We start from the raw sequence: 13,901 nt of genomic DNA, 5'->3' as shown, positions 1-13,901 counted from the left end.
TTATTTATGTAAACTATTTAATTCTACCACCCTTGAATTCTTGGTTGAAAGATTTAGTATTGGGATGCTGAATGGAGAGTCTTTTAATTTGTAACTTCGGCCTTTGAGTGTTTACTTTTTCTGAAAGGTGTTGAGGCTAGAAGCTTGGTAATAATTGCTTACCTACTGCCTATGTAAACACCCTGAAACGTCTCGTTTGTGGAGAAGGAATGGTGAAAAGCATCACTGTCCCTGAAATAGTGGGCCCTGTGGTCATGCTTGCGTCCAAGGGGCCTTTCCCGGGGCTGGAGCCACAGACTGAAGGGCACGGTGGGGTCCGCGAGCGGCCGGTTTCTTCCACAAGTACATTGCAAGGGGAATTAAGAAGGAGATGAGCCCACAGGTCAGAGACGTAAGGGACACACCTGTCAAATGCCATGTGAGGTCCTTGTGTGAATCCTGATGAAGACAAACCGAGTGTAAAAAGCAAACAAACAAGAAAACCCGTGACACACCTGGGGAAATCTGTGTTGGCTGGATCTTGGCTGTTAAGGAACCGCCAATTTTTAGAGCATGATACGGTATTATGTCACGTTTAAGGAAAAAGTCTTCATCTCTAAGAGATGTCCACGGAAACGTGTGCAGATGGATCATAGGCCATCTGGGCTTTGCTTGTGAGGAGGGGCTCAGACCACACGCACCTGGACCGGGGGGCGGGAGGGGGGGGGGATGTTGTTCACAGCCGCCGAAACAGGCGGAGGGGCACGGTGGCATCTCGGACTGTTTCCATTAACAAGAGAGAGGAAAGAATCCCCAGGTGAGAAGATACTTGAAATTCAGAACCGACCAGGGATTAGCACCAAAATATATTTTAAAACTCTACTTTTCATCTCTGATAACCAACAGGTAAATGGGCCAAGAGGACTGAGCCCCAGAAACATTCATTCCACCCTGTTTGTTGAGTTACTAGTAGGTTTTAATCTCTGGGGAGATAGGAGTGACCGTAGCAGGTGCAAAGCTTATACTCTAGTGGGGGGGACAGACAGGCCAACAGAAGCAGGACCACGTCGGTGAGCCTGCCCAGCATCCAGCCTTGGGAGGGTCAGCCTGGCTCCCGTGCTGGGGAGGCTAAGGGGAAGGGGGCTCAAGGGACCGGCGTGGAGAAGGGGGCTGGGTCGGGAGGTAGTTGAGTGAATTACAGGCACATTCTGAAGGCAAAGCTGTCGGGATTTGAGAGAAACCAAACGAAGCCAGAGGCGGGTGTGGTGTGGGCAGCCTGCATGGCCCTTGCCTCCCGGGGTGCGGTTGTGGGCCGGCCTCCCGGCTGGCTTCGAGTGACTGACGGCTGACAGAGGCAGGGAAGTGACAGCACCTCACCTGTGACATCAGGTTAGAGAAGGCCTGTGGCAGTCTTCGGGTGCGCTCTCAGGGTCTCCCTGCCTCACCTGCCTCTCCTGCGCTGGGGCTGGCAGCTGCCAGGTCGCAGCCGCCCGGCCGGGTGGTCGGTGCAGCGGGCGAAGGGGGCCTGCCCACCACCGGGGGGTGTGCTTGGAGGCGGGTCCCCCACGTGAGCCCTACCGACAGTGTGGCTGCACCTGCAGAAGGGACCTCAGGCCACAGGCCTCCCATGGAGCTGTGCCCAGGTTCCTGCCCCCAGACAGGGAGACCCTGAAGCAGGCTGACAACCCACGGGGAGGGGAATGGCCCCAGCTGTCCTCAGGGGGCCCAAGAGGCCGGCCTCCACCCACCCCCCATCCCGACTCATCAGTCACTGAGCACGGGGGCCCGGAAGTGGGGTGGTCACTCGGGGGAGGCAACATGCTGCTGGGGGACGGGGGTGGGGGGCGGCTGTGGTTGGGTCTGCAGACTCGCCCCCTCTGGGGAGGCGCCTGCCGGCCGGGGGGAGGCGGCCAAATATCTCAGGGAATGGTAGGAGGGCATTTAAAGCGAAGATCTGCCCACGGGACCGGCCCGAACGGGCAAAGGGCGACAGGTCCGAGCGTCCGGGTCCCAGGGGCCGCCCGCGGGGGCTGCGGCGATTCCCGTCCCACAATGGGGGAGCCCGGGGCAGGGGTGGGCGGGCCAGAGAGGACGCGAGCACACGGCAGAAACCAGAGATGCTGTTTTATTTACACCACGAGAGCAACAAGCTGTCTGATGAGGTACAAAACACTGGACTCCGGGTGAAGTGGAGTCGGCAGTCAGAGGAGGGGACACGGCCGTCGGTGAAAACCCGCCCACACGGAACAGAACGAGAATGGGAAAACCGGGAACAGAATCTCCAACTCCACGGAGCAAAAAGAAAGAAACGACCACTGGAAGGTCCAGACGATCGGAGGGAACGGATTACATTACAGAAGAAAACGGGAGGCTGCCGCGGCGAGGACCCGGCCCGGAGCGCGCCGACGGGCCACACGCGGGCCGCGGCGGCGCTGCAGCTCTGTGCAAGCTCTTGGGCAAACGGGGTCAGCCCCCCTTGTATATATTATAATACGGGTCATTCTCATCAACTGGGAAAGAGCGCCTCCCCCGCGGGGCACACACACCGAAAACCCCAACAAACAAAAGTGTCCGCCTGCTCGTTCCTCCGGGCGCAGACTTGTCGTCACGTCGGACGAGGCGAGCCGGGCCGGGGACGAGCTCCGCGTCGTGGCGAGGAAGAAAGGGTCTCCTCTCCATGCAAAGGAGGGTCTGAACCCGCGGCGCTCACACAGGTCACGACTCTCGGCTTAAAGTGACATCTTGGCCACGCGTGGTCTACAAGTAATTAGAAAGTCACCACAGCTGTGCGGAAAGGGGCTCTCCGGGGCTGTGCACCGTCACCGTCGGCGGCCACCGGGCCGGCCGGAGGGCAGCGCGCGCGCCTGGCCCTGTGCAAGATCCAAGGAACAAACAAAACAAAGCGAGGCAAATGCCTCCAAGTCAACGGAAGAGAGACGGGCAGTTCACCTCGAATTCTGTGTAGTTTCCCTAAAACAACTGTTTCCACATAAATACAATAAACTCTATTATTGGTATGTCACAAGTGCTAGATAAACTTTGTTTCTTAATATGACAAATGTTTAAGTAGTCCTTTTTTCTTTTTCTTACAATAAAAAGTACAATTTCTTAAGAATAGGTTCAGTAAGACGCAAACGTTTCCCCCCCCCCCCCCCCACTGACTCTCCTTCAAGGTTTCGTTTTACAGAAAAACTCCCATCTGTCGAATCTGCAAATGTCGTGAGAGGGGAACAAAAAGGCATTTTCCTCTTCCCCAAAGCTGCCGAGTCTGGCGTGCAAAATCTGTGTACGATATAGACATGCCGGCCTCACAGTCCATGCAACCTCCAGGTGTAGGAACTTAAAAAAATAGATTCATATATGTTTATATATATATTTATATATGTATCAATGCCCATAAAACACGTGGGCCCGAAAGTCTACAAAAAGAATGGAATGAGCACGTGGCTGTGACCAGCGAAGGAGGAATGTTCTGATCGAAAATTAAAACCGACAAACTCTGCCGCCCTGGCTTCCGTGCGGAGCAGCACCCGGCGGTCCTTCCTCTGGAAACGGGTGTTCGAAAGTAAGTGGAGAAAAACCGAGACACTCTGACAAAGCGGCCCTCCGGAGCCGGGCGGCCGCCTGCTGGTGGGGCTCGGGCACGCCGGGGCGCGGCGGGAGCCGAAAGGGCGGGCGCCACGCGTCCCCGGCAGCATCGTGGGGAGTCCCGCGGGGGGACCTAAAGTGCTCGCTCGCTGACCCCCGGCCGGTGCCCCCGAGGCCTTTGCAAAGGAAGAAAAAGGCTAAATTAGGCGCAAGGACCGGAGAGGGGAGATGGGAGGTGCCCCCCACCCCCCTCGGCGCGGGGGTCCTGCAGACCCTGGCGGCTGGCGGTGGGGAAGGGCCGAGTGTGTCTTCAAAGAAAAGAAAAGGCTACACGGTAATGCTTTAAGCACATCTGTGGGGCTGGGGCGCGCGGACACAGCAGCCGCGCCCCCCAGGCCTCTCTGCCGAGGGGTCTCCCCGCAGGAGACGGGGAGCAAGCCCCCCCTCGGACGGCTCCCTGACCCAGTCACTGTAAAAAGCGTGAGATGACCTCTTCCTCTCCGAGAGCCGGGGCCGGCCGGCGGCAGGGGGGGGCCCGCGGGCCGCGTGGAGCAGGGCCCCGGTTGGCCACGGGTCGCTCTGCACCGGCCCGGATGGCCGAGCTGGCTCCCGCGCACCGGCTCCTCCCGCCAAGGTGGGCTGGGCCCCGCAGCAAGGAGGGGCCGGCGGGAGGGGGTGCAGTCACACCTGCCCCAAGGCCTTTCTGTCCTACTCTCAGGCCGCTGTCCTGGACCTGACCACCAACGTCCCCGTGACCGAGCCAACCTAAGAATCTGGATTCGCTCGGTCAGGAGTCCGCCTGCGTCAGTGTCTCAGAAGCTACCCTGTGAATGCGACCAGACTCCGAAACGTGGCTTGGGGCTCCCTCCTGACGGGAGCGCCGTGCCCGAACTCTCCCCGCGGCTCTGAACTCACTACATGCTTTGGAATGAAACTGGTGTCTTCAAGTGCTGAAAAATAAGTTACCAGTAAAAAGTGACGGTCAGTTACTGTCCAAGACAAAAAGAGCAAAGACTGGCTGCCCTGGTCAGGAATCTGTGCTGTCCCTGCAGGCTCGCCAGGCGGCGGGGGGCCCCTAGGCTCCCGCAGCCACAGGCTCCAAAATCCGGGGCCTGCTGCTTTCGGCCGGCCCCCGGCCGTGTGGCCGCGGCGGAAAAACCCAGAACAGGTGTGGGCCTCACTCCGGCCCCATGCATTTTGCTGACATGCTTTAAAAGGTCTTTGGAAAACTGAATTTAAAATCCTATCCTGACAACGTGGCCAGGCAAGTTGAAACAGGAGTTTCATGAGTGCTGACGGCCCGAGGCGTCTGGCAAGTGACCCTGCGATCCTCCCCGCGCGGCTGCCGAGGGGAAAACACAGCACCCCCTGTAACACTACCGGTGTGGAGGGAAGAAAAGCCCCTCGCTAATGGGCGCAGCCGTGGGGGGCGGGGCTGGGACAGCCAGTCACCGCCAGGAGCCTGCACGCCAACCCCCCCACCTCGAGCTCACTTTCTGAAAACAAACCGAGGGCAGTTCCGTGCACCGCAGCAAACTGCTCGCTGTACGAAAATAAACAACAATGAAAATATTAATAAAAAAAAAAAAAACCTTTAAAAGTTAAAAAAAAAAAAATGTACAAGCAGGAATTTAGAAAGAAAAAAGGTTTAGACATTATTACCATTCAGGAAACTGCTAAATGGTGAGAACAAAATGTAAAATTCGCAAAACAATGCTTATTCAGGATCTCCTTGTGGAAAATTCATACAAAAATCAACAGCAAATGTCTATCCTTTGCTATAAAAACTCATTAGGTAAATATGTGCGAGGAGGCTCGGACCAGGAGGGTCCCGTCCGGAAAGAGCGGGAAGGACAGCTCACACCCAAAGGCAGCCGTCCAGTGGCGGACTCGTTGGCGATCTGGAAGCTATCCAATCTGGAATTCAAAAACACGTGAGTTTCAAACTAGATCCCTTTCCGTAAGCACCTTGATGTCTAGTCCACACGTCATTCATTCGCCAGGGACCTTTACGACCTGCATTTATTATATATATATACTTTTTCTATAAATGCATTATAAATATTTTATCAAGATTTCATAAGAATCAAGTTTCTTAGCTTGGAATACATTGGAATATATATTATACATATATATATTTATTTATACCTAAAACTTAAGCAATACTTCATGCTACTTGCTTTTAATGAAAAGCATTCCGATCGTAACACTGGAAGTGAGCCTAGGACATGCTTCACAACCAAATGGAGATGCTCAATTGTTAAATGACGTACGAGAAAAGAACACTTTGGATTCATTTAAAATTTGTCGGACTTCAAAACCCCCAACAGTATTTGCCACTTTGCTGGAACTACCTGCACGTCTCTTAAACAGCACTAAAGCAAAACAGGGGCCACGGGACGGCAGCCCCCCCCCCCCCCCCGCCCCAGCAGCGCCCCCCTCCCCTGGCCAGCACGCAGCGGCCTCGGGGCGCGTGGGCCACCCCCTCTCCCCCGCCAGGCCCGAAACCGTCCCACCGATTCCTGCTGTTTATTTTTTCTTAAGGCATTGTTCCTCAGACTTCAGAAAACCCAGCCACAAAAATCCATCAGAGCAATAAAAAAAAAGGCACAAACTCGCATCTTCCGATGGCTTTGAGAGAGCAAAGCCGGGTCCCGCAGGCTCACGTTCCTGCGCGTGTCCACTCCGCCCCCCCGCCCGGCCGCAGACCCCGCCACTGCGGGCCACGGAGGCGGCCGGGGCCTAGAGAACGTTCTCGTTGAAGAAAAAAAGAAGCTACGGGATGAGTTGAGTGGTTTCCACGGAGACTGTGGAATTGTGGGTGGTAATCAACAGTAAGCACCAGTTTTAATCGAGTCCGTTTTGTGTTATCGGATCTTTGATTTCCGTTTTCCTTCCCTCGTGGCGTCGAAGTGGGCGGCTGTGCCGCGAGCCGCACGGGCCTCCCTCCTCCGCGGCTTCCCTCCGGGAGCCGAGAGCCCGGCCGCGTGTGTGTCCGTGTGTCTGCGCGGCCGGCGTCTGTCCCGGTTCCGCGCAATGCTGCCCGCCCGGGGGGGGGCCCGGGGGCCGGGCAGGGAGGGCTCCCCGCTGCCGCTCAAGCCCTGGCCAGAGATCGCGGGCAGGCCGCAGGGAAACAGGAGCTGTTCTTGGCGGAGCTTCAAGACAGGGACAAACAGACAAGAGAACCGCAGCTCCGGGGGAGGCTACAGGGGCAGCTCCTCTTCCATGGGCTCCTCGTCAGGTCTGCGGCGGCACCCCGGGGGGAGCAGGGGTGCGGCGGGCACGGCAGAGGGAGAGAGAAGCGGGGAGGGTCAGGGGGGGGGTGCCCACCTGCTTCGGGGCGTCTCCCGCACCCGCGCCCTCCTGCTGCCCGTTCCGGGCTCCCCGTGCCCCTGCCCCCCAAGGGCGGTCGTGGCGGGCCCCCCGCTCCCGAGTGAAGGGTCTCCAAGTGCTTCTCCGGGTCTTTGTCGCCGTTAAGAGCTAGCCGTGCGCGTGGGGACCCCTGCCCTCCACCCCTCCGGGGCAGGCCCGGTGCATAAGGCAGGGCCTGCGGGAGAAACCGCGCGCCTCAGACACAAGGGCCGAGTCTGGGGCGGTGTGCAGAAGGGGGCACCGTTCCCGGAAGGGCCCGCCGGGCCAGGGCGGAGGCGCTCACCTCTTCTCCGCGGGCTTCACGCCCACGGACAGCGAGGCCATGGCGGTGACAGTCTCGGCTTCCTCATTCTCGCACTTCTGGGCCTCTACCAGAGAGTGTCCCACCGTGGAGCAGAGGCGCGGCAGGGAGCGCCAGTACTGGCCTGGGGCAAGGGAAGAGCTGTTACCGGGAGTCACGCGCCTTCCCGGGGTCTCGAGCCACACTCCTCCCGGGCGCCTTGAAGAGCACCTCTCTCGGGGGACAGAAGCCGGGGTACCCCCTGGCTCACAAACGCTGGGCTCCCCCACACTGCCAGCCAAGTCCTCGGGAGTGGGGCCTCCCCCCCGACTCGGGCACTGCCCTTGCGAAGGGGCCTCCCACACAGACCCTCTGAGATGGGTGGGGGGGCGGTGGGCCTAAGGGACCCCCTCAGCGTTTGTTGGCAGACACGGGCTTCCCAGCAGGGAGGCTGGCAGGGACCCAGTGTCTGTGCAGGGAGCGCAGGGCGTAGCCTGCCCGCAAGACAGTCCGGGTGATATGGGTCAGCCCGTGCCCCCGGGAGGTTCCTGCTGAGCGCTGGCCCAGGCAACTCACTGTGGATTTCTATGACTTTCTCCATGGACCGGACAGCGTTAGCATTGGGTCTCTGCTGCAGAACCTTTTCCGGGAGAGGATCAAGCTAGAAAAAAAAATCGAAACACACTGTGAATACAGATATAGCCCCATGTGTGTTGAAGCGGGACGCTCAAAGTCAGCACCTCTTTGCTGAGCGTACTTGCTAACAGAGAAGAGGAAAAACCCAAATATACCTTTGCTATTTACTATACGATTTTTGTTTAAAAATTTTTTTTTAACGTCTATTTATTTTTGAGACACAGAGAGACAGAGCATGGGCAGGGGAGGGGCAGAGAGAGAGGGAGACACAGAATCCGAAACAGGCTTCAGGCTCTGAGCCGTCGGCACGGAGCCCGACGCGGGGCTCGAGCTCACGGACTATGAGATCGTGACCTGAGCCAAAGTCGGACGCTTAATCGACTGAGCCACCCAGGCGCCCCTATACGATTTTTGTTTTAAACAAAGGTAGATTTTTTTCCTTACGAATCCTAAGATCAAGACCTGAGCTGAAGTCAGACACCTGACCCTAGATTTATTTTCTTTAGGGTAATTTTTGTAGGAGACCGTCCGGTCTACTTGTGAGTTGCTGTGTCGGGAGGCACCGTGTCAACGAGCGGCTGGTGTACAAGACCTGGGGCCTCCTGGGACACTGCACCACAGGCTCATCAGTAGGGGAAAGCATGGCTACGTTTCAGAAATACTGCTTTCGTGTCCCTAGTCTTACAAAGAATGCCTGAACGCCCCATTGACGATGTTCTTCCAAAACTGGGGAAAAGGTAAAAGGAAGAAAAGTGAACAGAATCTCTCAGAGGGGAGGGACCTTTTGCTGCAAGATTTTCCTCCAGTGCAGGCAACAGAAGGTAATCAGGAAAGAAACACAAGACAACCAGAGGGGCCACAGGGCAGACTGGAGCGTCCCCAACGTGACAACCAAGCACGCTGGTTCAAATGCATCACGAAAACACAAAAGTAATTCTAAAAAACTTTAAAGGATTAGACAAGCCTTTAAAATGCAGGGAGATGTGCTGGGTTCCAGAAGGAAGCAGAACCTGCCCAGGGCAGTCACACGTCCTGGGACAGCCCCCCAACCCCCCGAAGATGAGCTGGCCTCACGTGGACAACTGCAGAGCAGGACTTGGTTCTTGGCCTTGGCTCTGTGGAGAAGGGACACAGTCCCCCCGAGAATCAGCCCGGTTTACAGGCCGCTGCTTGCAGTGCTCAGGTGCCTGGCAGAGCAGCCGCAGACCCTCTCGTGAGGACCGCGTCCCCAAAGCAGGCTGCCGACCAGGAATGCCAGCTCAGTTCCTTGAGTGCCCAGTCAAAACATCATAAGACAGAGGTCGGCCAGCATGGACTGGGGTCAGGAGAACAAGCTCTCGCCCATCACTCTCCAGCAGAGGGCACCAGGCTCCTTGGGGAAATGGGGGATTTTCCAAGGTTGGCGCAGGGCAGGGCTGAGAAGGGCCTGGTGGTCTCGAGGGACCAGATGGCAGGTGGTGCCAACAGGATGTGCACGAGGCCCATCGGGAGGGAGGCACACAGGGGGTACTGAACTTCACACAGAGCATGAACGTGTCCAGGAGTCCGTACCGATGGAAAAAGCGATTGAACAAATCGACGGGGGGTGGGGAGGAGACATGTTCCTGAAGAGGGATTTCAATAACTTCTGCACAAACCCCTCTCCAAGACGTGGCATGTCACACCTTCCCATGTGTCCCCTCGAGTGTGAGTTGAGCCCCTCTTCCCGACATCCACCACAGAGCACGTGTGGAAGTGGAGAAAGGGGACTTCACACAAGGCTCAAGGTTCACTTCGGCAGAGATAAAGCCCGGGGAAGGCACTGTCCTGGACAGAAGCAGGGGGGCACCTGACCCCACGGTCTTCCTCCCCTGTCCAATCGTAAGGAAAAACCAGGCAAACGTCAATTGAAGGACGTCCTACAAAACACCTGAGTAGCATTCTTCGATTGTGGAAAATTGTCAACGTTTCAAAAATGACAACCAAGGGAAGCTTGAGAGACCCCCACAGCCCAGAGGGGGTGAGGACAGGGCATGGCCGGTCGCACGGTGGGGTCCCGCACGGAGGCCGATGTGGGAGGGGCGGTCGTGGGAAGGCGAGCGAATGCTGGGCGTGTTTGGGCATGAGCAGTGCCGTCCAGGGTTGGCTCCCAGGCTGAGGTCAGACGGGCCGAGAGGAAACCGTGCGAGGGGTCAGCTATCCAGGATTAAAGGTCTAGTAAAAAAACCACAGATTTATGTCCTCAAAGACCGCACTTCTTGAAATGATCAGTTTTAAACTATGCAGTAAGTAGGTTTAAGATGCGTTAAAAGTAAGATACCGCTCCTGAAATCTTTATTGTACCATATGCTAACTCACTTGGATGTGAATTAAAAAACAAATACTAGGAAGATAAAGGTGACTTTTATAGTAACAAAAATAAGTAAGACACTAACATAGGATTACTCACCTGGAGGATTTGAAAGAGAGCCAAACAGAACTTCTAGAAATGAAAACGTAACAGCAGAAATTGGCAACTCGGATCAGAGAAAGAGAAACCTGATAATCTGGAAGCAACAGCGGAGGGGGTGGCCTGAATGCACCAGGGACGAGGGGAGCGGGCAGAGGGGGAAGGGCTCCGTTCATCTGCTCAGTGTCCAGGGGGTGGGGAGGGGTCGTTAGGGGCGCCCACGGCCGAGGCGTCTCCAGGACTGACTGACGGGAAGGATCCCCTGTCCAGAAGGGGGGATGAGACCCGAGCAGGAAGAATCATACGAGACACCCACCCCTGTGCACACCAGTGAGGCTGTGCGACATCCGAGACTAGCAGAGAGCTCTGATAGCAGCTGGAGAACACAGTGTGCAAAGGAGCCGGTGAGCCAGGCACTGGCTGCTTCACGGCAAAGAGAGCAACAGGACAGGGTATGATTGTTTCAATGTGCCAAGAAAGTGACGGCCAACCCAGAGCGGCACCTCTGCTCACTCACGCGTGAGGGTAAAATCACGCCTTTAATAAAAGCAGGCAAACGGGGGAAGGTGACGGCCGTGTCCTTCTCCGGGGAAACGTAAGGGGCGTGCTCGTGCTGAAGGCACAGTGGTCCCAGGTGACGGTGTGAGAAGCGAGAAATGAGCAAAGAACGTGAATGCAGGAAAGGCCACAAAGGAAACAGGGACCACAGAAAACCACGGTAATGGTGCCATCCCGGCGAAGCTAAAGAAAAAGCAAGCAGGAGGCATGAGCTGCCGGTCAGGAATTGCACGTGACCCGGGAGGGGGCTGGAGGGGGGGCTCCCAACAGAGCAAGTGAACACGCAGGGCACCAGGCACAGGTCAGTTACGGGAGGCACGTAGCTTTTCTGTACAACCACGTCCAACAGGGTGTCGTGTAGTCCACGGCCCCGCCTGGGTCCGGGGGGCGGGGGGGGGGGGGGGAGGGAAGAGGCCACTGACCACATCACGGGTACGTGTTAGTGTGTGTAAGGATCACCACTGGAAACCACAACCAGCTGTGTAGCCCTCCTACGCAGCGGGGACAGATGCGACGCGGAGAGCCCCCCGTCAGGTCGTCACGGCGGGAGGAGGCCAGAAGCCGTTGGTGAGAAAGTGCTGCGGAAATCGGGGGAGCGCAGGGCAGGGCGAGATGCGGACGCGAGTGTGGAAAACGCGGCAGAGCAACAAAGGACGTTTAAGGACCAGAGTCTCCACCTAAAGGCCACACCTCGGACTGGCTATAAAAATCAGAATGAAATCCAGCCTTATGCTGAGAGAGGAGGGGGCTGGAAGACAGGAGGAGAGACAGACAAGCCAGAGCAGGAGCCTCAGGACACGGTCAGTGGTCCACACCACGTGCGTGAGCGGGAAACCGTGGCTGGACATAAAGGAGGGCTCTACGGAGTGATACAGCTTTCAATTAATTCACCGAAAGGACAGGACTTAAAATTTGTACACATTTGGCGAAATTTGCTCAACACGTAGGACGTGAATGTCGCCAGAACCGAAGTGGGTGGACAGAGGCGCGCCGTGGGAGGAGAGGGTGGCCCGTCTTCCTTAGAAAGAGCAGGCAGAAGTCAACAGAGAAAACCAAATGTGGGCGCTACAACAGGCCTGGAGGAGAGGACAGAGCCCTGGGAGACGGGCGGAGGACGCGTGCTCCTTCCAACACACCGGGAGCGTCCTCGCAGACGGACCGCACTCCGGCCGTGGAGCGAGTGTCCCCGCAGCCATACCTCCTGCTCCTGCCACTGCATGAGCCGGAAGAAACTGGTAACAGACGAGAGCTGTGAGCCTTTAGGTTTAGAAATTCGAACAAACAAAAACCCCCACACCCACCAATCACGGGTCAAAGAAGTCATCGACAGAACTCAGGAAATGCTCAGAAATAAACAGTAATCAAAGCGGCACGTATCCGTCTGAGGCACACGCAGGTCAGAAAAAGCATGTGCTCAGTTTAAGAGGTGAGCGACAGGACAGAGCAGGCCCGGACAAAGACGTGAAGAAAACACACAGAAAAGGGGCAGAAACATATTCTGGAAAAGAAAAAGGACACTGGAGCTGAAAGCTGATTCTCTGAAACAACTTAAATGGACGGGTCGTGGCGGGACTGGGCGAGGCCGCCACCCAGGCACAGACGCGGAGCCGGGAGGTGAGGGGGCCACGGCTGGGGTGCCACAGGCAAGAAGAAACCTGGCTGAGGTGGATGAATCTGCTACGGCGTGACCTCCCGCCACTAACTCGAGAAGGGACAGAAGTGACGCAGTCAGTCACCTAGAACTTTCCTGCAAAGGAAACCCAGGGCGCAGGAGAGAGATTACTCTGATCCTGCACCCGCTCTTCCGGAGGACAGAAAAGGAGAAGATGCCTAAGTGTCCATCTGTCCACCCACCCATCCATCTGTCCAGCTGACCACCCGTCCAATCCCCTGTCCATCCGTCCGTCTTGCCGTCCACCCACCCCACCCATCCGTCCAATCTCCCCCTCTACGAATAAGCGGGAAAACTCCGGCCTAGTAGAAAACCGGGCAAGAGCCATGAGCTTCACCAGAGAAGAAAGCACGGGCTGCCAACAGGTCCCCGAGGACAGGCTCGGAACCGGCAGGTGATGAGGAAACGGCCCACCCTGCCCGGGGTGCCGTTCGCCCCCCCGGCGGGCAGAGGTCGAACGTCAGAATGCCGAGTGCCGCCAAGGCCCCACGCGGGGACTTGGCGGGAGGCTTCGACCCGCGACAGCCTGGTGGGTCCCAGGTGGGGACATGTGGAATCAGAGCCACAGCGGGACGGTCCCCCCAGCCCTTCCCCCCTGGCCGGGCCCCCGTGTGCGGACAGCAGCGTCCCCGCGGGCAGCCTGCTCGGCCAGGTGCTGTGTGGACGGCGGTGAGGGGCGGAGCCCGGGCTCCACGCACCGGCTCCGGGTTTTCACAGCCGCGCAGCCCTGACTGTCCTGCCCGACCCCAGTACCGTCAGAAACTTCGATCTCCCGCTTTTAAGAGAAAAATGGTTTCAGAAACCCCACTCATTCCGTAAAGTCTCACTCTGACGCAGAGGGCTGCATCAGGGCGAGGAAGTCGTGACTGGCTCGGCTCGGGGTGGGGGGCTCCTCACGGCCAGTCTCTGGGGCCGGCTGGCCCTCCAGGGGCTTACGTCACCCTCCCCTCACAACAGCCTCTGCCACCGTCCCCTCCAAGTGCTGCGGTGCGCGTGTCCCTGCGTTGTCCCCACCGCGTTCCCGCGGCAGCTCCCTGTCTCGGGCACCCCCGGGGATCAGCCTGTGGCTCGACTGCGGCCTGGGGCTCGCTCTCCGTCCCAGCTCCTGGCGAAGGCTTCTGGAAGGTGAGGTGTCTGCATGCTTGCATGAGGAGCACACGGGGAGGACGCGTTTCCCCCCCCCCCCCCCCCCCCCGCCCCGTGCTGGCCACCTTGTCCCTTCTCTGTCATGAAGTTACGCGGAATTCAGGGGAAAGATCCCGAGAAACCTCGGGGCAAAGCACCGCCTGCGTCGTGGGCTTGCACAGAAGCCCGAGGGGACGCCCCTGGGAAGAGTGGGCGGCTCCTGTGGGGTCTCCGGGAGGAAAGAGGTAAAGGGACAGAAGGGA

The 13,901-nt window shown here is 57.7% G+C and overlaps 1 protein-coding gene across 7 annotated transcripts in view; it reads right to left on the bottom strand.

Moving 5' to 3' along the window:
• Positions 1–6,082: 6,082 nt before the first annotated feature.
• The window catches only part of HDAC4 (histone deacetylase 4), a 288,401-nt gene continuing 280,582 nt past the window's right edge, over positions 6,083–13,901 (bottom strand). For all 7 annotated transcript variants that reach the window (XM_058699324.1, XM_058699317.1, XM_058699332.1 and 4 more), the window contains 3 exons: positions 7,796–7,880; positions 7,223–7,364; positions 6,083–6,810 (listed from right to left, as the gene is read on the bottom strand). In XM_058699324.1, coding sequence (XP_058555307.1) covers positions 6,771–6,810; positions 7,223–7,364; positions 7,796–7,880 — 267 coding nt within the window. In that variant the 3' untranslated portion in view covers positions 6,083–6,770. The remainder of the gene's footprint in view (positions 6,811–7,222; positions 7,365–7,795; positions 7,881–13,901) is intronic.

This window comes from Neofelis nebulosa, chromosome 2 (genome assembly GCF_028018385.1).
Source record: "Neofelis nebulosa isolate mNeoNeb1 chromosome 2, mNeoNeb1.pri, whole genome shotgun sequence".
In the NCBI taxonomy this organism is placed as follows: Eukaryota; Metazoa; Chordata; class Mammalia; order Carnivora; family Felidae; genus Neofelis; species Neofelis nebulosa.
The sequence above is the reverse complement of the archived record's forward strand: the minus strand, read 5'-3'. Positions and strand labels throughout refer to the sequence as shown.